Genomic DNA, 24,082 nt, shown 5'->3' on the forward strand with positions numbered 1-24,082 from the left:
GCACCATTTTTTATCTTACAAGAAATAAAAGGAAAGGGAAGCAAGCAGACAGTGGGGACCTCATACCACCAAGAAGGCAGTGCCTGGAGCAGAATGCGTCCTTTGGACCTGAGGTTCCTGCACAGAGAAGCTCCTAGTCCAGGGGAAGATTGAAGACAGGGACATTCTGCTTTCTCCTGGAGCTGATGCCCTGAATTTGGACTTGTAGCCTACTAGACTGTGAGAAAATAAATTTCTCTCTGTTAAAGTCATCCACTTGTGGCATTTCTGTTATAGCAGCACTAGATGACTAAGACCGTTGCTTTGTGGCCTAAGATGTGATCTATTCTGGAAAACATTCCATGTGCATTGGAAAAGAATGTGAACTTTGCTGCTGTTGGGTGGAGTGTTCTATATACGTCTATGAGGTCAGGTTGGTTGATTGTGGCCTTAGATCTTCTATGTCTTTGAGTTTCTTTCTAGATATTCTGTCCTTTATCAAGAGTGGTGTGTTGAAGTCTCCTACTATTACTGTGGAACTGTCAATTTCTCATTTCAGTGTTGTTAGAGTTTGTTTTATGTATTTTGGAGCCCTGTCATTGGGTGCGTAGATATTTTTTATGGTTATGTCTTCATAATGGATTGTGTCTTTAATCATTATATAATGCCCTTCTTTGTCCTTTATGGTGGATTTTGTTTTAAAGTCTGTTTTATCTCAGATAACTATTGTCACTCCTGCTCTTTTTTGGTAGCTCTTTGCTTGATACATTTTTTTCCATCCTTTGATTTTTAATAAATTTATGCCTTTCTTTCTGAGGTGTGTCTCTTGTAGACAGCATATTGATGGGTCCTGTTTCTTTTTTTAATCTGTTCTGTCACTCTTTGTCTCTTTATGGGTGCATTTAGGCCATTTAGGTTCAGTGTGATTATCGATAGGTGGGAGTTTATTGCTGTCATTTTGTAATGCTTTTTTTTGTGTGTGTGTGTGGTGCTGACATTTTCTTTGTTCCTCTTACTCTCCTGTGTTGAATTCCTTTTGTTTGTAGATTTTCTTTTTAATTTCTTTCATTTTGGTAGATTTTGTGTTTACTGAGACTTTATGTTTTTCTTCTTTATTTTAATACGTAGGTTTGTTAACTTTCTTTGTGGTTACCTTGAAATTTACCCACATTTTCCTAAGTTTGAACCAGTTTTTTATTGCTTGGCATTGCCTTGACTTCCTCTTCATTTGAAAGTTCTATACCTACTCCATTTATTCCCTCTTTTATTGTTCTGACATTGTAATTGTTAATTACAGATTAATCTATCTGGTTCCCTGTTGTGAATCTTTTAGTTTTGTTTTATCCTTGAGAGTTCATTACCTAGGTTGGTATCTGGCTGATGCGGTCTTGTGTCCTAGATTCAGACTGTTGTCTGATGTCGTTGGTTAGTTAATAGGGGACCTCCACTCCGTAGCTCTCCTTGTTCTCTGTTGTCTTTCAGCTTCTTATTCCATTCAGTGCTTGGATGAGTTCTTTATCCCTTCTTTTGACACTTAGGGTTCGAGGATCGATGTTTGTATCTGTTTTACTTAGTTTTTTGGGTCTTTGCTGTGGAGGGACGGCATGGTGCTTCTGTCTGTAGCGCCTTGTTGGCTCTGCCTCCTAGCCTATATATTTTTTAAATGATGTCTTTTGATGAGCAGATATGTTTAATTTTAATAAAACGTAAAAATTATCCTTTTTGTTTTGTTTTTTTTTTAATGATTAGGGCTTTTTGTGTCCCGTCGGAGAAATCTTTTGCCTACCACAAGGTTAACAATGATGTTCTCTTGTGTTTTCTTTTAACAGCTTTATGGTACTAGCCTTTAGGTTTAGGGGTCTGTGCTCCAATTCAAATTTATTTTTGTGTACGGGGTGAAGTAGGAAAATTTTCTCTTTAATTTTCAGCAGTTAGACTCTGATGTACCTGAGTATGGATTTCTTCGTTTTTGTCCTGATTAGGATTTGTTGACCTACTTGGATCTATAGGTAAATTTCTGTCATTAAGTTTGGAAATTCTTGACCACTATCTTTAAATATATATATCTTCTGCTCCATTCCCTCTTCTTGCTTTCTGGCACTGCAATTTTTGTTGTTGTTAGGTGCCATCGAGTCGGTTCTGACCCATAGCAACCCTTTGTACAAGAGAACGAAACACTACCCAGTCCTGCGCCATCCTCACAGTCATTGCTATGTTTGTTCATTCTATTGTGTCAGTCCATCTCATTGAGGGTCTTCCTCTTTTTCACTGACGTGCTACCTTACCAAGCACAACGTCCTTCTCCAGGGACTGGTCCCTCCTGATAACATGTCTAAAATACGCGAGATGAATTCTTGCCATCCTTGCTTCTAAGGAGCACTTTCGCTGTACTTCTTCTAAGACAGATTTGTTAATTCTTCTGGCAGTCCATGGTATATTCAGTAATCTTCACCAACACCATAATTCAAAGGCATTAATTCTTCTTCAGTCTTCCTTATTCATTGTTCAGCTTTCACATGCTTATGAGGCGATTGAAAATACCATGGCTTGGATCAGTAACACTTTAGTCCTGAAAGTGACAGCTTTGCTTTTTAACACTTTAAAGAGGTCTTTTGCAGCAGATTTGCTCAGTGCAGTACGTCATTTGATTTTTTGACTGCTGCTTCCATAGGCGTTGATTGCTGATCGAAGTAAAATAAAATCCTTGACAACTTCAATCTTTTCTCTGTTCATCATGATGTTGCTTATTGGTCCAGTTGCGAGGATTTTTGTTTTCTGTATGTTGAGGTGTAAACCATACTGAAGGCTATATTCTTTGATTTTTTTTTTTTTTTATTAGTAAGTGCTTCAAGTACTCTTCGCTTTCAGCAAGCATGGTTGTATAATCTGCATATCACAGGTTGTTAATGAGTCTTCTTCCAATCCTGATGCCACATTCTTCTTCATATAGTCCAGATTCTCTGAGTATTTGCTTTGCATATAGATTGAGTAAGTATGGTGAAAGGATACAACCCTGATGTACACCTTTTCCGATTTTAAACCACGCAGTATATCCCCTTGTTCTTTTTGAACGACTGCTTCTTAGTCTATGTACGGGTTCCTCATAAGCACAATTAAGTGTTCTAGAATTGCCATTCTTCGCAGTGTTATCCATAATTTGTTATGATCCACACAGTTGAATGCCTTTGCATAGTCAGTAAAACATAGGTAAACATCTTTCTGGTATTCTCTGCTTTCAGCCAAGATCCATCTGACATCAGCAGTGATATCTCTCATTTCCCATCCTCCTCTGAATCCAGCTCGAATTTCTGGCAGTTCCCTGTCGACGTACTGCTGCATCCGTTTTTCGATTATCTTCAGCAATATTTTACTTGCATGTGATATTAATGATACTGTTAGATAATTTTGCATTCTGTTGGATCACCTTTCTTTGGAATGGGCATAAATATAGATCTCTTCCAGGTGGTTGGCCAGGTAGCTTTCTTTCAAATTTCTTGGCATAGACCAGTGAGAACCTCCAGCGCTGCCTCTGTTTGTTGAAACATCTCGGTTGGTATTCCGTCAATTCCTGGAGCTTTGTTTTTCTCCAGTGCCTTCAGTGCAGCTTGGACTTCTTCCTTCAGTAGCATTGGTTCTTGATTATATGGTACCTCATGAAATGGTTGAACATCGACCAGTTCTTTTTCGTACAGTGACCTGTTTATTCCTTCTGTTTTCTTTTGATGCTCCCTGCATCATTGAATATTTTGCCCATAGAATCGTTCAGTATTGCAACTTGAGGCTTGAATTTGAGTCTCTTCTGGCATTCATTTTAGTCTTTTCTTTCTTTCCTGTCTTTTTAATAACCTTTTACTTTCTTCGTGTATGAAATCCTTGATGTCATTCCACAATTCGTGTGGTCTTTGATCATTGATAGTGCTTCCAATCTGTTCTTGAGATGGTCTCTAAATTCAGGTAGGATATACTCAAGGTCATACTTTGGCTCTTGTGAACTTGTTTTAATTGTCTTCAGCTCCAACCTGAGCTTACATATGAGAAATTGGTGTTCTGTTCTGCAGTTGGCCCCTGGCCTTGTTCCAACTGATGATATTGAGCTTTTCCATTGTCTCTTTCCACAGATGTAGTTGATTTGGTTCTTGTGTATTCCTTCCAGCTAGGTTCAGGTGTCTAGTCACTGTTTATGTTGTTGAAAAAAGGTAGCAAAATGAATGAGTCATTGGTCTTGCAAAATTCTGTTGTGCAATCTTTGGTGTCATTTCTGTCACCGTGGCCGTATTTTCCAGCCACTGATACTTCTTCTTTGTTTCCAACTTTTGCATTCCAATCACCAGTAAGTATCAATGTATCTTCATTGCATCTTTTATCAATTTCAGACTGCAGAAATTGATAAAAATGTTCAATTTCTTCATCTTTGGCATTAGTGGTTGATGCATAAATTTGAATAATAGTTGTATTATTTGTCCTTGTAGGCATATGGATATTATGCTATCACTGACAGTATTATACTTCAGGATAGGTCTTGAAATGTTCTTTTTGATAAAGAATGTGTTGCTGTTCCTCTTCAATTTGTCATTCCCAGCATAGCAGATCATATGATTGTCCAATTCAGAATGGCCAGTACCAGTCCATTTCAGCTCACTAATGCCTAGGATATCATTGTTTATGTATTCCATTTCATTTATGACGACTTCCAATTTTCCTGGATTCATGCTTTGTAAATTCCACATTCCAGTTATTAATGGATGTTTGCAGCTGTTTCTTCTCTTTTTGAGTCATGCCACATAAGCAAATGAAGGTCTTGAAAGCTTGACTCCATCTGCATCATTAAGATCAACTCTGCTTTGAGGAGGCAGGTCTTCTGCAGTTGTCTTTTGAGTGCCTTCCAACCCTAGGGGCTCATCTTCTGGCACTATATCAGACAGTTTTCTGCTGCTATTCATAAAGTTTTCACTGCCTAATTCTTTTCAGAAGTAGACAGCCGGGTCCTTCTTCCTAGTCTGTCATAGTCTGGAAGCTCAGCTGAAACCTGTCCACCATGGGTGACCCTGCTGGTGTTTGAATACCAGTTGCTGTGTCTTGTCTGCTGTTAAACACTTTGAGTGATTCCTTCATTTCTGATTATTTTTTTCCTTTCTGGAATTCTTGCTTCTTTGTTTTTTTTTTTTTGTTTGTTTGTTTGTTTTTAATAGATTTCATCTCTTTGTTTAAATTTCCCATCTGTTTATACGTGTTTACCACCTTTTACACTAGACCCTTTTAACATATATATCATACTTATTTTGAAGTCCATGCCCAGTAAATCCAACATGTGTGCCATCTCTCAGTGTCGTGTCCTTCTGTTGACTCTTTTCTCATGGGTCGCACTTTTCTTACTTCTGTATGTGTTTTGTAATTATTGATTGTATGCTGGACATTTTATATAACTGAAGACTTAAGTAAATAATATTTACCCCAAAAAAGGATTTGCGTATTCTTCTCTCAGGCAGCTGGGTAGTGCAAATGGTTAATGTGCTCAGCTGCTAACTGAAAGGTTGGAGGTTCAAGTCCAACCAGAGGTGCCTTAGAAGAAAGCCCTGGATACCTACTTCTGAAAAACCAGCTATTAAAAACCCTATGGTGCACAGTTCTGCTCTGACACACCTGGAGCCACCATGAGTTGAGGTCGACTTGATGTCAATGAGTTTTGGTTCTCTAGAGGGGTGGGTTTGAGCTAATCTAATTACTAGTTAAGCTGGGTCTGGACTTTGTTGCAGCTTTAGTTAAAATTTAGTTCATCACTGGCTTCAAAAGTTTTGAGAACAGGATTGAAACTAACAGTAAGATTCTAGAGATCCTTTTATGATTTACAGCCTTGTAGACAGCTTTCTGAACCATGGGAGATCTCTACTTTTCATCCTGGATATTACCGTTTTGGGCAGCTGGAGAGTTTTCTTTTCTTTCCAGTCTTGCCCCTCAGCTTTTTGTGCTTTGGGAATTCTGACGTGCTACTCTGCCCCAGCCTTTGGAGGGCAGCTACCGTTCACTCAGTGAAGGCCTGAGGTATCTCACAGAGGAAATTCAAACGTCACTCCTCCTCTCTCCCCAGCCTGTGTGCCAATGCTTTCACTTATATCAACTCCTTAATCCTCACAACAACCCTAAAACAGGTATTCACGTCCCGTTTTTATAAAGAAGAGTAAATTTAAGAAAATATAGCCTCTGCTGCCCTGGAATAGCTACACTGTCCCGGAAGTGTCATGGAAGTGGATGGCTAGTCTTTCTTGTAAAGAAATAGTAGGGTTTTACCCCAGAAAGCACTTCTTTCATGGCCTTATAGTGTTTGTCATCAGGAGCACCATTGACATTTTGAGCAGCACACATTTTTCTAATGCAGGAATGTTCCTTGTATTTCTGGACATTTAGCTTCCTTCACTACCACGTATTAAATGTCAGTAATACCCTCCACCCCCAGGTTTGTGATAATTGGAAGCACAGCCACACACTTCCAAGCACTCCCAAGAGGGGCAGGGCACCTGTTTAGAACCCCTGTACATGGTAGCTTATGTTTTCCTGGGATTGGCTGGAGGAGGTTGGAGAAATGGCCTATAGAATCCTACTCGACGTGCAGCCCATCACATCCCTCACCCTCATCCCTGCCCTACACTGTGACATCACATCATTCTCTAGAAATCTTGATGCTGAAAGAATATCCTTATGGAGAGTACAACAGCCTGGTAAGAAGATTTTGCTTTGCTAAAGACCAGTGTGTTTTGCAGATTCCATGTTCCTTAAAACCAACATCCACTTGATAGAACAGATGCTAAACCAGAGGGAAGCGTATTGCCCTTCAGTGTGTATTGTCTGGAGGTTGAGAGGTATGTACAAGAAGGGCAGTTATGGAGAGAAACATTTAGTTCTGCAGTGCCATCATGTACTTTAGAACGGAAGGTGTGTTCTAAATGGATAGGCTATAAGAGAATGTAGTGTTCAGATAAACTTGCCATATTGTTGCCTATTAGCTACACACGCAGTAAAGGCAAAATACAGCAAAGTTCACTTTGAGTCAAATGTTAAACATTCTGAGCATTCCCCTAACTAAGTCTCTTGGCTCTGTATGGTCTATTCTAGAAATAAAACTATTAGAAGTTATTTACAGGGAGTATGTACAAATATTATATTTTAGTATTGAACAAAGAATGATATAAAAACACTAAATTTTAGAGAGAATGATTGGATATCAGAATTTTAGAGGGGGTAGAAAGTGTATTACTAGTAAAAAAAAGAATGAATTGAGGTTTGTCTTAGGCTGGGTTCTCTAGAGAAGCAAAACCAGTGAAGTCTATAAATATATATGTAGGGAGAGATTATATCAAGGAAACAGCTCACGCAACTGTACAGGCTAGAACGTCCCAAGTCCATGGATCAGGGTAGAGGCCTCACCCAAGTCACACAGCTGCAGAAGCTGGCAAGCCCAAGATCGGAAGGTCGGAGAGCAGGGCTGCCACTCACAGGCTGTGCAGATCGACGAATCCCAGGTTCAGCAGATAAGGTGACAGCTCAAGTCCCAAGAACAGGAGATGAGACGACAGGAAGCAGCCACAGGATCCAGAGAGAGCAAAAAGCCAGAACGTCTGCTTATATACAGATGTGGGCCACACCCCCAAGGAGACTCCCTTTCATCTGATTGGCTACTCACAGTATATTCAATCATGGGAGTGATTACATTAAAACACGGAGAATCATGGCCCAGCCAAGTTGACACACAATCTTAACCTTCACAAGGTTCAAAAAAACGGGATGGAATTTTGGTTAGAAATGGAAACTATTTGCTGACATTGAATGGAATATTTAGTTATTTAAACTTAGGCACTAGAAATCAGGGGAAACCCAAGTTGTTAGTCTACAGGGCTTCCTCTGTATCAATCATTGTGGTATTTGCATATTACAAACCCCAAAGGCTTGTGCTTTCCTGGTAAGATACGTGGCCTGAGTAGCACCTACTGTGTTACTCAGCAAGCAGGTTTCTTCTGGCATTCATCCCATTGTCTTACACAGCTGAGCACTCCCTGCTCCCACCAGTGATGCACTGTAAAAATTCCTGCTTCTTTGCTAAAAGCCTATACTTGCTTGAGAAACTTCCTTCTGTGATTTAGAGATGGAGCTTATATTACTGATGAGATTAAAAGCAGCCTTGACTATAAAAATTCATGATGTTCCAGTCTGTTTGATATGTGTGCAGGTGGAAGAACAAATCTTCTCTCATCCAAAGTCCCTTTTTTGATCTTCTCTTGCCCACTGTCCTACTTCTTATACATTCACAGACCCCTGCTTCGTGTACACACACCTAAGAAACTATCCATGATTATCCCAATATAAGGGGCCGTAGTTACAGGCTCCGATTTCCAACATACAATAGAAGACATTAAAGTAAATACCTCCTAGGAATATTTGTTATTAAAACAGCTTTTAGAAAATAAAACGAATGTAGCTAGCCAGGGAGGGAATTCTGATATGAACGACATGGTTACATAAGTCCTCTAATATCTAATTACTGAATCTAGATTGCTAGATGGTCCAATGGTCCAATGACATAAATCACTATGAACATTTCTCTTAAATTAAGTACTATTTCATTTGTCTTAAGTTCTATAAATGGGGGTTTGGGGTGAGGTTGTTCATTATGAGATTCTTCATAAGGTTTCTTCTGTGTGTAATTTTCTGGTGACTGCACCTCAAAACAAACAAACAAACAAAAAAACCCGCAGCAGTTATAGTCCAGAGAAGAATAACCGAAAGTGTTAAGGAAATGGAAAGACTACCAAAGAAGACTGTTCTTTAAAAAAAAAAGAGATAATTTTCTACTGGAAAAAATGGAGAGGGAACAGATAGCAACCTGTAGTTGTGAAGAATTCAGCTCAGATGTACACAGACATGGTTACCGGAATCTAGAATTTAAGAACTTGGGCTGGGAAGATAGTCAAAGTATTTAACAAATGCATAGAATCGGTACTAACCAGTGGCTGTTGACCTTCCTCATGTGTATGACTGAATGTCGACCTGATTCGGGACTCTGTTGAGGTAAATTTAGCATAATGTAAGGAGGGTCTTCTCACACCAGTTTTGTATCCCGTGATGGGGACATAAGCGCAAATATAAATAGCTTCTAAAAAAGATTTAGATACTTCACTAATGGGTGATTGAGAAAAAACAAGAATGCTGTGTAATTCACCCCTATCTTTTTGTAGTTGGTGTTAGAGAAGATGATTGTGCCTCTGTTTCTACCTTAAATTAACCTACTAACCTTCATTTGAAGCTCTTTGGGCTCCTCTTGGAGATCCTTGTGTAAATCACAGGGTAGTAAATTTGCTATTTCAGTGTTTAACATTCAACAAATATTTATTGTATACTGACCATGTACCAAGCCTTATGATAAGTGCTAGGAATAGAGTGGAGAGCAAAGCAGACCATGTCCTTGTCTTTGAGGAACTTATAGTTTAGTAGGGGAGTCATAATTTTTCATGTAAATAGATTCATAATTCCAGATTTGTTTAGTTCTGTAAAGGAAAAAGACCTGAAACATTTCTCTCCTTTCCTTTAGATTGTCCATATAACCACTCTAAGTAATCTGCTTTCTTTTCTCTTCAGGAGCCTCCAGACAGATGGCTTTGCCTGGGAGGGAGAGGTAGAGAACAACGCGTATAGCAAGGCAACAGGGGTGGTCCCCCAGCACAAGTATCACCCTACTGCGGGCAGTTACCAACTTCATTTTGCCCTGCAGCAACTTGAACAACAAAAACTTCAATCCCGGCAGCTTCTGGACCAGAGTCGAGCCCGGCACCAGGTAATTCAAGATATCATCCTTTTGTTGGTAAGAAAAAAAAAAAAATTAAGATCAGTAGGAAACATAGGAATAGTTTTGTTTTTTTCTAATTTTATCATCGCCATGCTGGCTTGAATGATTCATGGAGAGTCTGTTTTAATGAAAGAACTGTTCTGGTGACATAACAATGGCTTTGCTAGAAGGTGATTTTGAACCAGTGCTTGATATTCTGTCTTTCATTTGAATGCTTCTCTAAGAATCTCTTCTGTTGTAGTGTTTACTCTTTCTAGTGTATGATCTTAATTCAGTAACCTCCCAGTAGGTCTAATTCCCAGATACCTAAAAGCTAGCATTCTAAACATCTTTATTTCTAAATGCATACTTCATTGCCTTCATAGACTTGGTGTACATAAGCACATATTAATCCTTTGTGAATAAGGAATAAATAACTTGCAACTTCTTCTTGGAAGAAATTGTCATTGTCATAAGTTAGGTAGTCTTCTGGTTTGACACTTACTGGTTCAGCAAATGTTTATTGAGTACCTATCATGTGCTAAAGGAGCCCTGGTGACGCAGTGGTTAAAGCCAGGGCTTCGAACTGGTTCTTCCCGGTTCAGTCATGGCTGAGGAAGGTGGGACACCAGAACAGACTTGAATTTTCAGAAGTTGAGTGAACTGGGACAGTAACTAGAATGGGAGAAATTACAGGTCGAAGCCCTGCTAAAAACTTAATCTGCCTCTTAGAAAACAAGGGCAGTGTATGTGTTGCATAGCAACCAAATCTTTTGCCCCTGGGATTTTGCGCAGAGTTGGGAAGAGCGTTGCCTTGCTCAAAGATGGCAGCCAACCAACCTGCTCTGAATGTGTGTTGTTCTCCCAGCCCTGCCAATAATTCAGTCTCCTGCATCAGGCTCCTGAATGGACTTACTATGCCTCTTCGGAGTCTCCCATTCCAGGGCTTTGACCTGTCATTTTTCCCATTCTGGTTATGGTTCCAGATCACTCGAATTTTAAAAATTCGTGTCTGTTCCAGTTTCACTTCGTTGGCCATGACCAAACTGGTTCAAACTGGTTTGAAGCCCTGGTTAAAACTCTTAACTGCTAACTTAAAGGTCAACAGTTCGAACCCACCATCCGCTCCATGGAAGAAAGATGTGGCAGTCTGCTTCTGTAAAAATTCCAGCCTTGGAAACCCTATGGGGCAATTCTACTCTGTCCTATAGCATCACTGCAGGGTTGCTATGAGTCAGAATCAGCTCGACAGCAATGGGTTTTTATCATGTGCTAGGCACTGTTTTATGACAGTGATCATAAACACAAAAATCCTTGCTGTTGTGGAACTTACACACTATTTAAATATTGATTTCCTACTCATTGTCTATGGAGCCCTGGTGGCTTAATTGTTAAGAGCTTGGCTGCTAACCAGAAGGTCAGCAGTTGGAATCCACCAGCTGCTCTTTGGAAACCCTATGAGGCAGTTCTACCCCGTCCTATAGGGTCGATACGAGTGTGAATCAACTCAGCAACAAGTTTGAGTTTTTGTACTCATTGTCTATTATGTGACAGGAACTCTTTAGTATAAATGTGAGGGAACTACATAAGTATATTGGACTAGCATATCAGTATGGCCCTAATTACCGAGGAAGAATGACTTCACAAAAAGGTCAGACTGTAAAGAGTTAGATTTTTCTTAATGATTCAGGATTATTCATAGAATCAGTTACCATATACAACAGTAGGGTTATTGGGCTAACTCTGTATTGATTCTGTGAGCTTCCTTGATATTTTCTTACTTGCAGAAATACCTTCTATCAGCTTGATTTCATGTCATTTGCTTCTTTTAAAAATGTAGTACATAGTGTGCATTTGTTTGTGCAAAATTAATATTTACTCAGAGGCTAAGCCAGACTTTTCCAAAGTTCTTTTTCCTCTAAATAAAAGTTATCATTATGCTCTGTGTCTTTACTTACTTATCTTTTCAACTACTTCACAGACATATCTTGTCACTTCAGCATAGTTTATCACTTGACTATCTTTATCTATGACAGTGTACTCTGTATATTCTATTAACTTATTATAACTGAGAAATTATAAGTGCAGGCATTTGTGAAATAGTTCTTGAGGTCATTTTTACTGGAGAAAAATCTAGACTCCTTAATTTGGAAAGTATGGAATATAGCATCTCATTTTGATCACCACACTGCCCTCTGCCATGTAGAAATGTCCTCATTTAAGAAAATCTTTGCAATAATTCAAGCCAGTTTGTGTTATCACAATTGCAGATATTTATAAATGTGTATCTTTGTTTTGTTTTGTTTTTTTAAATCTGTATAAACTTGTTGAAGCTTTTTAAACTTCTGAACTCTCTGTCATTCAGAGGACTTGAGAATGCCAAATTATCAGAGGATGGATAGTGGAGACATCACCAGCTAGCCTTATTTCCCCGGTGTGCGGCCTATGGCTCTAACAAATCTAGAAAGTTGGTCCCTTTACTTTGTATATCCATCCTTAAAATGTTGAATGCAAAAAAAGAAAGATGATTGTAGGACATTGAAGCTTTGGGGAAGGAGAGACAGTTTTGCTGACTTTCACTTTTAGATCTGCTTCATTTTTAAGTTCTTTCAATTCTTTTGATTAGCTTCCAGCAGCTCACATTCCTTTGAGAATTCAGAGTACTGCTATTCTTGTGTGGATTTCTTTTTTCACTGAGGATTATTCTGGTTTAGTTTCACTGAACTATGAAGTATATGGAAAATATGTTTTTTTAGAATCTGTCAGAATATCTGTCTTAAGGAGGAGTCAGAACTCCCAAGAAGGGAGTTCTCTCATGTCTCCTGGAGAGAGAACAGAAAATCATTCATCATAGTTATATGTATGTATATAACATCATTTTATTTCTTTCCCCTCTTCTTCCAAACCACAGCTGATTTAGGTAAAAATGAATAAGGGTAAAGTTCTAGAACTGTGCTGGGAGAGTTAAAGAAATTAAATCCTACTAGCCTGAAGAGTTTATAACTAGTAAAAGAGCAAATAAGTTATTAAATGTTTGAACCAGAAGGATATTTAGTCTCTTAGAGAAATTGTAGGTAGCCTTTTATATATCTGATAGTTTGGTTAGTTGCCTGAGCAGTGGGTAGAATAGAAATCTAATTTTCCTAGCATTCATCTATAACACAGACCTTTTCATGAAACAGGATGTTAAAGGGGGCGTTATGTTATGTTATGTAACATTACATTATTTTATATAGCATTATATTAATTACATGAACAGTGTCTTTCAATAGTGATCCCGTAACAAATGTCTTGGGAAAGATCATGCAGCCTTTCTTGCATTACCTGCAAAGGAGCTCTGCATCCTTTTCTGCCTCCAATCAGAGCACTTGGATATCCAGCTTATTGAAGGTGTTTATTTCAAGAAGGCAAACTCTGATTCAGGATGTGAGATTGGAAAACAGGCATCTCTAATTATTCATGCAAAGTAAGCTTTCATCTTCATCTCTGTCTAGCATTGCACTCATCCAGCTAGAAATTATCATGCACTAAATCTACTCTGGCAAAAGACTGATCTTGTAACATGGGTGTGTGAGAGGATTGTCATCGAGAGTCACTGTCAGAGGTTCCCAGGGGCAGAGGCACAAGAAATAGGTGTGATCCAGTCCATTTAGTAGAGAGCATGCTAGAGAAAATGAAAGAAAATTGAAACTGCGTTTTTATACCCTGAGGAGTAAAACCAGCAGTCTGAAAAACTTTGTCTATGTCAGAGCAGGGGTTGGCAGACTTTTTCTTGAAATGGCCAGTTGGTAAAGATTTTAGGCTTTGCAGGCCATAGGATCTCTGTTGCAACTACTCAGCTCTGCCATCGTAGCGTAACAGCAGCCATGAAACCAGTTGCCATCAAGTCGACTCTGACTCATGGCGACCTCATGTATCAGAGTAGAACTGTGCTCCATAGGGTTTTCAATGGCTGACTTTACGGAATTTGATCGCCAAGTCATAAACAAATAAGTGTGGCTGTGTCCCAACAAAACTTTATTTACAGGCAGAGGGCTGGATTTGTCCTGCAAGCCGTAGTTTGCAGGCTCCTGGTCTAGAGCAACAGAATCAGTTGGAGAGCCTGTTAAAACACAGATTCCACTCCCACTCCCATCCCCACTCCATTTCTGATTGACTAAGTTTGAGGTGAGGTCCACTTATTTCTGTTTCTAACAAGTTAGCAGGTGATGCTAATGCTGTTCATCTGGGAACTATACTTTGAGAACTGCTCTAGAGGGAAAGATCTTAGAAATGTCTCCTCTTAGTTCTTTGTTTACTGCCCTTTGGAAGGAAGACTTAGATGTGTTAAACTTTAGTGTTGCCCTTATAAAACTTCAGGCAATAGTTTTTTATAGGAACCTTGTTTCCACCTTTTCCACCCCATCTACCACAGTCTCCTGATAAATAAGTTATCAAAATACCCACTTGCTCAATGAAACAACCAGAACACAATTAGAGAGAATGTTGACACATTGTGAAAAATGTAACTACTGTAGTGTCACTGAACAGTTTATATAGAAATTGTCAAATGGGAACCTAATTTGCTATGTAAACTTCCACTGAAAACACAATAAAATATTATTTAAAAAAGAAAATACCTGCTTGCTCCTTCTTCTTATCAGGGTACATTCTGCTCAGCAAGAACTGCTCCCAGGAGTCAAGTCTTGTGGTGGACAAGAGATAAGTAAGGGGATAGATTGCTCCCTCTTTGCTTTATTAATAGCCAACACTTCCTTAACACTTAACTGTGTTCCAAGCACTATTCCAGGTGCTTTACATGTATTAACTCATTTAAAATGAGTTTCAAGATGGTTGAGGAAATTACAGAATTATCTTGATAATCTAGGGATGGTGAAATGAATCTGTTATGTATTGATACATCCTGATGTGTGTGCTCTCTCTAATTTCCCTCATTGCTTCACACTTTCTTCTCATACTGGCCTCGTGCCCCTTAAGGAGAAAGCAAAAAGCCTTTCTTTCAGCGGAGTTGGGGGACTTTCTTAGGCAACAGTGACTACTGGTGACGTCAGCATGAGGGGCTCTCCATGCTGGGGTCTGTGAGGAGGGCTGCACCGGCTGGGAGGCCCGACTGACCTGATTCTAATTGCTGACATGGAGCTGATGTTATTCTTGGCCCTAGACAGAGCGATTACTCAGTAGTTTCTGTTAAAATGATCCTTTGTTAAACTTCTGCTCCCAACCCCCTTCTCCCTTCCCTCCCACTCTCTTCTCTGCCTCATCCAGACTGAAAAAGAGCCTAAAACGCAGAAAAATTAAGGACATTTTGATGGCCAAAGCAGAACTGCTGAAGTTTCTTTAAACAGCAACGAAGGGGGGGCAGGGTGCTGTGGGAGATTTATTTTTTAAACATCTTGATTCTCCACTGGTTCCCTTCATTCTCTTTCCAAAGTCCTTCAATGTTAGTAAACTTAATCTTCAACATTAGTAAGGTAGCTCTGAAGTAGGAGAAAACTGTACATCCTGAATTCTACTCAACCTTCCACCCTATCTGTCCTTCCCTTCCTCCTTCCCATCATGCCCAGTTTTACCAGACTAACGTCAATTCCATAAGGCCAGCAGAGACCAATGTTCCTATAGCAGGCAGGGCCAGGGGCAGCTCAATGTTAGCATCAGGGGGTCTTTCTGTGTGCCAGTAACATCTTGTGTGCAATGTGTGGCAAGCTTTTTCTTATAGTATGTGTATACATGCACAACCTCACAGGTGTGGAAGGGCTTCACATATAAGCCCAGCCAACTCTTGTTATTCTGCTCCTAAAAGTTCATTGCATGTGTCTAGAAAAATTCTGCCCCCCTGCAGGAATTAATAGTGTTTCTCAGAGCCCTTCAGCTGCTGTGTGTTTGTGTTGTGGGGGAGGGAGAGGAGGAGAACTTCAGCAGGCACCCGGTCTTTCTTCAGGCAGCCAGCAATAACATGCTAGCTCCTCAGCATGGCACAAAGAAAGTAGGCGAGCAGCCTGGCTGTGCAGGAGGTATCTTCAGACGTCTTTCTAACGTATCAGGGAGGAAGATTGGGCTTGGGGCGTGCAAGGAGAGGTACTTACATGTGTGCGCTTTAGTTCCTGGAGCATGTTGACTTAACTCTCCCTGCCTCTTTATTTTTTTGTTTTGTTTTGTTCTATTTTGTTTTTCCTTGTGGCCTTTATCAGAAATTCATATAACACTTAATTTCAAGCTTTTAATTATTATTTATTTTCCTAGGACCATTTGATTTAGCAGATTTTGCCAAACCAAACTTTTCTTACCTAAACATATGTATTGAAAATATATGCAATAATACATGTAAAGCTACATTCATGTTATGGAAATAGGCACCCTGACAGGCTTTGGAGTCAGAGAATCCTAGGGTAAAATCTTGGCCCTGTGCAGTCTGTGACATGAAATGTGTTATTCAAACTTCTTTGAACCACATTTTCCTTATCTCTAATATAGACGATCATATGTACCTTGTAGGTTATCATGAATATTATAATCCTCAATATGTTACCATATGTCAGTCTGAACCCGGTGTTTATCTTATCTGTATTATCTCACTGAAGCATCACAACTGCCCTCTTAGTGGCCCTCTTTTCCAGGTGAAGAAACAGAGCTTCAGAGCATTACATAACTTTCTCAGGGCCATGTAAGTTTTCAGTGGTAGAGCTGGGATTTGAACCCAGGTCCTTTGACCTCCAGCATCCAGGCTCTTGACTATCATGGTATATATTGCCTCCCTGTAATATATTCAAGCACCTGACATGTAGTAGGCATTCAATAAATAGCAGCTATAGCTGTAAGTATTATTACTTACGTAAATTTTGAGTTGCAGTTCATATATGTAATAACAAGTACCTATTGACACCTATAAAACTGTATTTGAAAAATTGTTCTCAGATATCTTAACCAGTCTTCTACTATTCATATGCACTGTCTCACAAGAAAAGATTTACTAAACATGTTTAAACTTCGGCCCAGGCATATCCCAATTACCTCAAATTCTTACTTAAAGAAATATCTTAATGAGGTGTGTGCCTGGGCTTAAAAATCTTAGAAATGCCCGTCCTTTCCAACCACCCCCTCTTGTACTTTTATTATTAGACCATAGAGTCAGGGACTACCAATGTCTTGCAGTATCCTGAATTACTTCTAGAAGTTTGGAGGTTTAGAGTACTTGTGTGGATTGATCTTAATAACATAGGAATTCTCTCTCCATTTACCGCTTTGTCCTTTTAACCCTGTTATAGTTACTGGTAATACTATTTTAATTTTTTCTATGATAGGTGTTTTTGAAAAGACTACCTAGAAACATGGCACTGTCTACAAATATGAATACTACAGGTGACATCATTGCATAATTAATATTATGCTTGCTTTTTCAATACCATGTAAATGTGATTCTTAATGTATTCTTACAATATAGACAGTTCATTCTGTTCATTCGTTAATGGTAGTAATAGAAGTCTTCTATCCTAAGGTGGTTTTCTAAGCTGCTGCTAGGGTAGTGTCCCTACCCTACTGGTGAGGGGCAGAGAAAGGGGTGTATCGTGAGTGCCTCCTACGTGCCAGATGTAGTGTTGCCTCCATTCCACTGATGAGGAAATTGAGGCTCAAGGAATTTAAGTAACTTACCCAAAGTCACACAGCTGATTAATTGCAAAGATAATGTTCAAACCAAGTCAGGGCTTTCAAAGGCCTCATCTTTTCAACTGTACTGCCCCCCACCCCCACCCATCCCCACCCCCACCCCAAAAGAAATGACCCTTCCTTTATTTCTCATTGTACATATTTACCATCGTTTAGATAGGGAATTCCGGCTTATTGCTTCTGCTGCTCCTGCTACACACTCCCTTGCACACAAAGATAAAAGGAAGTGTTGACATTTAGTAATCAAAATTCGGAACTCTGACTTGGTCATGGGTATGTTAAGAGGCAACTGTTCACCTACCAGCTGCTTGGGATCGATCTCATTTGTTTTATGTCCTTAAAATATAGTTTTGCTACAGCTGCTTGGTAACTAGTTTTGTTCCCTTTCCTCCCTTCACTCTGTGACCTGTGGTTTATTTCTGTGTGTCTGTGGGCACGTGAGGGGCTCACAGCATACCTTTGTGTAAGATGAATGGAAGACCTCATCTCTTACAGCCTGCAGCCACAGGAAAAATGCCCAGTGAGTATATGGCAGGAAGGTCTGTTGAAGATATGCACAGTAGATCTACCATGTGAGATTCCAAGCAAAATAAGAGGAGTTACACATTTGAAGTTAGACATGTATAAACTCAGAATTTAAAGTTGGAAAGGAATTTAGAAATTACTTTGTCTAATTATTTCATTTCACTAATTGGAGATTAAGTGTCTTAGTTACGTAGTGCTGCTATAACAGAAATACTGCAAGTGGATAGCTTTAACAAAGAGAAATTTATTCTCTCACAGTTCAGGAAACTAGAAGTCCAGGAGAAGCCTTTCTGTCTCTGTCCTCTCCGGAGGAAGGTTCTTGTCATTAATCTTCCCCTGGTCTAGGAGCTTCTTGGAGCAGGGAACCTGGGTCCGAAAGATGCACTCCCCTCTTGGTTCTTGATTCTTGATGGCATGAGGGCCCCCGGTCTCTCTGCTTGCTTCTCTTTTTTATATCTGAAAAGAGATTGACTTAAAACACAGCCTAATCTTGTAGATTGCGTCCTGCCTCATTAACATAACTGCCTCTAATCCGGCCTCATTAACATCATAGAGGTAGGATTTATAACACATAGAAAAATCACATCAGATGACAAAATGGTGGACAGTCACACAATACTGGGAATCATGGCCTAGCCAAGTTGACAGATATATTGGGAGGATGCAATTCAATCCATGACACTAAGGCACAGACATGTTATTAGAAGAACCCAACCCACACCCACTGTCGTTGAGTCATCGAGTCATCGAGTCGATTCCGACTCAGCGACCCCATAGGGTTTCCAAGGCTGTTAATCTCTATGGAAGCAGACCGCCACATTTTTCTCCCTGAGGAGCTGCTGGTGGTTTCGAACTACCAGCCTTTCGATTAGCAGTCAGTCACTTTAACCACTGCGCCACCAGGGCTCCTATTAGAAGAACAAGGGCCCTGATACACAAACAAAACTACTAGCAAATAAAAGAGACAATTGACAATGAGGCTATGGATTTTTTTTTTTAACAAGTTGAGCTCTCACTCTAGGGTCATTATTGATCTCTTGAGGTTACCTTTTTCCAAATCAGCTGTAGTAATCTTAACCTAAGAAGCCCTGGTGGTGCAGTGGTTAAAGTGCTCGGGTGCCAACCAAAAGATTGGCTGTTTGAACCCACCAACTGCTCTGTGGGGGAAAGTTATAACAGTCTGCTTCCATAAAGATTTACAGCCCTGGAAACCCGATGGGGCAGTTTTACTCTGTTATATAGGGTCACTATGAGTCGGAATCGACTCAACGGCAGTGGGTTTAATCTTAACCTGAAAGCTTTATCGTGTGTGTGTGTGTGTGTATAAATATATGTTGTTGTTAGGTGCCATCAAGTCAATTTCAACTGATAGTGACCTCATGTGACAGAGTAGAACTGCCCCAAAGGGTTTCCTAGGCTGTAATCTTCACAGCAGATAGCCAGGTGTTTCTCTCATCGAGCTACTGGGTAGGTTCAAACCGACAGCCTTTCAGTTAGCAGCCAAGTGCTTAACCATTGTGCCTCCAGGGCTCCTTATATATGTATAAGGAGCTCCTTATATGTATGTATATGTGCGTGTGTGTGTGTGTGTGTCTGTATGTATGTATGTATATCTACTTTTGAAATAAGTAACAAATATTTACTTACTTACAACTTTTTCAGCTTTTTCTTCTCCAGAAAAAGAATGATCTTGGAGTAAAGCAAATGAAATCTCTGTCTTTTATGTGCATCGGATTAAAATTGGACACATTGCTAGGTTTGCTTTAGATTTGCTTTGGAAAGGAGATTTGACTAAAATACATTTGCTTTAGATATGTTTGCTTTGAAAGGTAGTCAGCATAACATAAATAAGGCAGGCAGTGTAGTGCAGTGGGGCTCTTACATCATACTCCATGGGTGTGAATTCCAGCTTACTACTTCCTAGCTGTGTGATCGTCAACAAATTACTTAACCTTTTTTGTCTCTTAATGTCTTCTGTAAAATAGAGATGATGATGGGAACTACCTCAAATGGTTGGGAAAATTATTAATTAAGATAATAACATGTAAAGCACTTAGAACAATGATGACCTGTGGTAAAAAGTTGATTGCTGTTATTATAATGTATTAGTTTTTGTCTTAAATATATATAGCATCGTAATTTTAATTTGGAGGTTTTAGTTAAATCCCCTGTGCCAGAAGCAGAAATTGGTAAAAATGATCCTGAAGTATTTTAGGAGAAGTCCAAGACTCAAGAAGCATTAATTTGCTTTTGTAACTAATATTTGGTTATTTGGACAATTGAAAATAATATGAAAATTAATTTGTTCACAATTCCTAGAGAGAGCTATGAGAAGAAAGAGTAGAAGGAGTAATTAATCTCAGGATAAAATCTTTAGATTCTTAACATGTTTGCAAAAGCACATACATGTCTTATAAACACAGAAGAAAAAAGAAACATCGTTACCATCAAATTGTGAGCCAGCTTTTCATGGAACATAAGCTATTTCCTCACAGTTATCAAGGAAAGATAAGGAAATTAATCCTCTCAAATGTACTGATGGAAAAGTAACTTGATACAACCTTTACAGAGGACAATTTGGGAATATATATAAAAGAGATTTTTAAAAAATAGTAATAAGAAGCAGCCTTCTGATCTAGCTATTCTACTTCAAGGAAATTCTTTTTTAAGGAAATGATCCAGCATATGTAAAAATACATAGATAACATGATGTTTATCACAGCACTGTTCTTAAATAGCAAATTGATGACAGCCTGGTTGTGTGTGTGTCTGTGTGTATGTATGTGTGTAGTTTTATAAGGGAACTATAAAACAGACTTTTGGGGACCTGTTTTTTTCTACTAAAAATCCGTTATGAACATATTTATGTAACTACAAATACACGTCTACCACAGTGTGTCAACTGATAATATTCTACTATTGGTGATTGGTAAATTATGACAAATCATAATAGAAAATCTGCAGTGATTAAAAATAGTGATCTACATCTACCTTTATAGATATGAAAATATCCTCAATACAGATATTTGAGGGGAAAAATAGGCTACAGAACATTGGGTATCACATGATCCCATTTTTTGTAAGCACACAGAAATAAGTATATATACATAGAATAAAGTATAAATGTTAACAGAGGTTATCTCTGAGTGTAGAATTAGAAATGACTTTTAAAACTGTTTTCCTTTTTCTAATGAACATGTATTAAAGTGTTTTAAAAAAAAGAAAAAACCTCAGTCTGCCAATCTGTTGGGGGAGGGGGTGGTCAGTGGTCAAACATTGTCTACTGAGCATTGAGGGAGAGATACAAAAGAAATGGAGAGGAAAGCAGAATCTATACAGCTCATATGAGTCTAAATTTGCCGTCAGAATGTCAGTCTTTTCTAATATGGCGGATTGGTTCTGTTAGAATGGGGTGGGAGTGGGGCAGCTGCTGATGAGGGAAGGTCATCAATGTGATGTCTTAGAGCTAGTTAATTTCACTAGGTTTTATGGTCATAGGTGTCGTCTTGGCCTTAGCTAGCTGCTTCACAGTTGGGCTTTTTTGGTCATAACCCACACCCAGCCCAAGATCAGTACAAGTGTCTCCGTACTATTAAGAAACCAACTCAGAGACTACTGATGATATCTTAAGTTTGGTTAGATGAAGCAATCTGAGGCCTGCTGACTATATTTGAATATCTGTTTTTAATTACCTGCATGGCTTCTCAAATCTTAGCAAGTACAGTTGATTTAGAGACTGCCTGAAGCATATTGGTTTCATTTGGTTGGTGGATAATAGTTTCTCCTAAATTGTTCTGTCAGGTAAGCACCTGTATTCACATCCTTTCCAGTAGATCATTTGCACTAGAAAGAGCCTTCTTTTCTAGTTGCTAAAGGAGAAGGAGCTTCTTAATTGGTTTTAGAGATGGAAGGCTAGATACCAGGGGGAGGCTCAATGTCCTGTCTGAGATACTAGTATGGTTGGTCTCTTTCTATGAACAGTAGCATGTTCTGGGTTTCTGCCCCATCCCTTTCAGGGTCATAACACTGCCTGGCGCTTTGTAGCAGTACTAGAAGTTGTACTCTATTCCTCTCACTTAGCCTCCAGTCTTGTCCCAGCTGACAAACATTGTGAATGGAAGACAGCCAAGAACTCCATACAATGTGAGACAAAGGCCTTTTGGAAGCTTGTTGTTCCCAAGATAGAAACAGCTACCCTCACCCTCACCTTGGCCCCAAGCTTTTTTACAGCATCATATGGTTGGACAAGAGTTGTAATGTGTTTCTCTTCATTAAATAGCTCTCAGCCAGGCAGGAGTAAGATGAATGATTAGCAGCTTACATGCTCAGGAAAATGTACTATCCCAGCACTTGAGCAGCTAGAGAGAAACATACTAGAAGTGGCTTTGTATAATATGTAGTGGGAACTTTATCCAAGTTAGGACAAAATTATGGGGAGAATAATGCCTAGAAATGTTCGTTCTTCTGAAATCAGACTTTTGTGCAAAGGAGCGGTAAACAGAGGCTGGCTAAGAGACATTAGCCTACTCAAATAGAGATATAGCTTTTGCCTACTTTATCTCCCTTAATTCTCAAAAAATGAATTTAGAGGGTTATTTCACTACAAATAGCCATCCAGCTCTGGTCCGTCACCAAGAAGCCTGGGTGAAGGCTGAAAGGAGGAGTATTTTTCTGGAAGGAATAAATAAAAAATGAAAAGAAAAAAAAAGCCACCCAGAATTTAATCTCTAAACAGTATTATCTTTCTAGCAAGAGAGCCCATATCTGTTTCCCTGTAGGCTTCCAAGTTACAGTCTGTGTTCTGTCTATCAGAAATTCCTCCTTCCCACCCATGAGTACCCTTCTGTTGTAGGAGGGGGAGGTTCTTTCCAGTCTTTTGCCTGGGGCCAAGCCAACCCTCAAACTATGGTTTTCTCTGAGTCTCCTTGCTGTAGCATGGCTATTTCCCACACTGAATAAAGAAGCAAAAGTCAGGTATATGTTGACCAGGTCTTGAGTAGTGGCCAGCGCTTACACAGCTCTCACATTCCCAGGCCATTGCCTGATGACGGTGCAGTCCCCATCCTGGGTTATTAACCCACAAGTGTAGAGTGCCAATATTGTATATCCAAACCTCACATTTCTTAAAAATTATAGAGAGAGAACTTCATAGAATTATTCTATCCTTCTATGACAGATCATTAATATCAAGACAAAGAAGTCGTTGTGATCTTTAGTTGATGCAGTTGTATTGGGTTGGCTCCAATATAGGTGATGGGGGGTCTGGGAAGGCTGTTTTCTGTCCCTAGTTTAAACACATTTATATGACTGCTGTTAACATTGCCTGGGTGTTTTCCTGGGTTTCTTCTTATCACATTTGACTGCTTAATCCCATCCCACTTAGCCTTGGCTTCAGTGAAACACCTGAGAATTTGTAGTAATGTAGACTATTGACTCTTTGGTATTTCATATGGTATCAAATTGTAATCATTTCATTATTCATTCAGTGTATTAGAGTATGAACATCAAACCATTCGCAACCTAGAAGCTTTTGCGGTATTTGGAAAGAGTATTTGCTTTTTTTTTTAAATTTTTTTATTGTACTTTAGATGAAGGTTTACAGAACAAATAGTTTCTCATTAAACAGTCAGTACACATATTGTTTTACAACATTGGTTAAGAACCCCACTATGTGTCCTCTGCCTTCTTGACCTTGAGGACCTTTTTTTTTGGTGAAAATATACATAGCCAAAATTACACCGTTTCTAAAGTTTCTACATGCACAATTCAGTGACATCGATTACATTCCTCCAGCTGTGCTGCTATTCTCACTATCCTTTTCCAAATTATTCCATTACCATTATCTTCAACTCACTATCCCCTAGGCTTCCCATCAAACCTTTTGAGTTGCTGTTGTCAATTTGATCTCACAGAGATAATTCTTTTTTTTTTTGGTACCTTAGATGAAGGTTTGCAGAACAAATAGTTTCTCATTAAACAGTTAGTACACATATTGCCCTGTGACAATGGTTAACAACCCCATGACATGTTAACACTGTCCCTTCTCAACCTTGGGTTCCCTATCACCAGCTTTCCTGTCCCCTCCTGCCTTCTAGTCCTTGTCCG

The 24,082-nt window shown here is 39.3% G+C and overlaps 1 protein-coding gene across 1 annotated transcript in view; it reads left to right on the top strand.

Moving 5' to 3' along the window:
• TTLL5 (tubulin tyrosine ligase like 5) overlaps positions 1–24,082 on the top strand; it is a 295,735-nt gene that overhangs the window by 231,609 nt on the left and 40,044 nt on the right. The window contains 1 exon segment of the mRNA XM_023726122.1: positions 9,604–9,799. Within this exon segment, the coding sequence (XP_023581890.1) occupies positions 9,604–9,799 (196 nt within the window).

The sequence above is a fragment of the Trichechus manatus genome, unplaced genomic scaffold (assembly GCF_000243295.1).
Source record: "Trichechus manatus latirostris isolate Lorelei unplaced genomic scaffold, TriManLat1.0 scaffold00010, whole genome shotgun sequence".
Taxonomy (NCBI): Eukaryota; Metazoa; Chordata; class Mammalia; order Sirenia; family Trichechidae; genus Trichechus; species Trichechus manatus.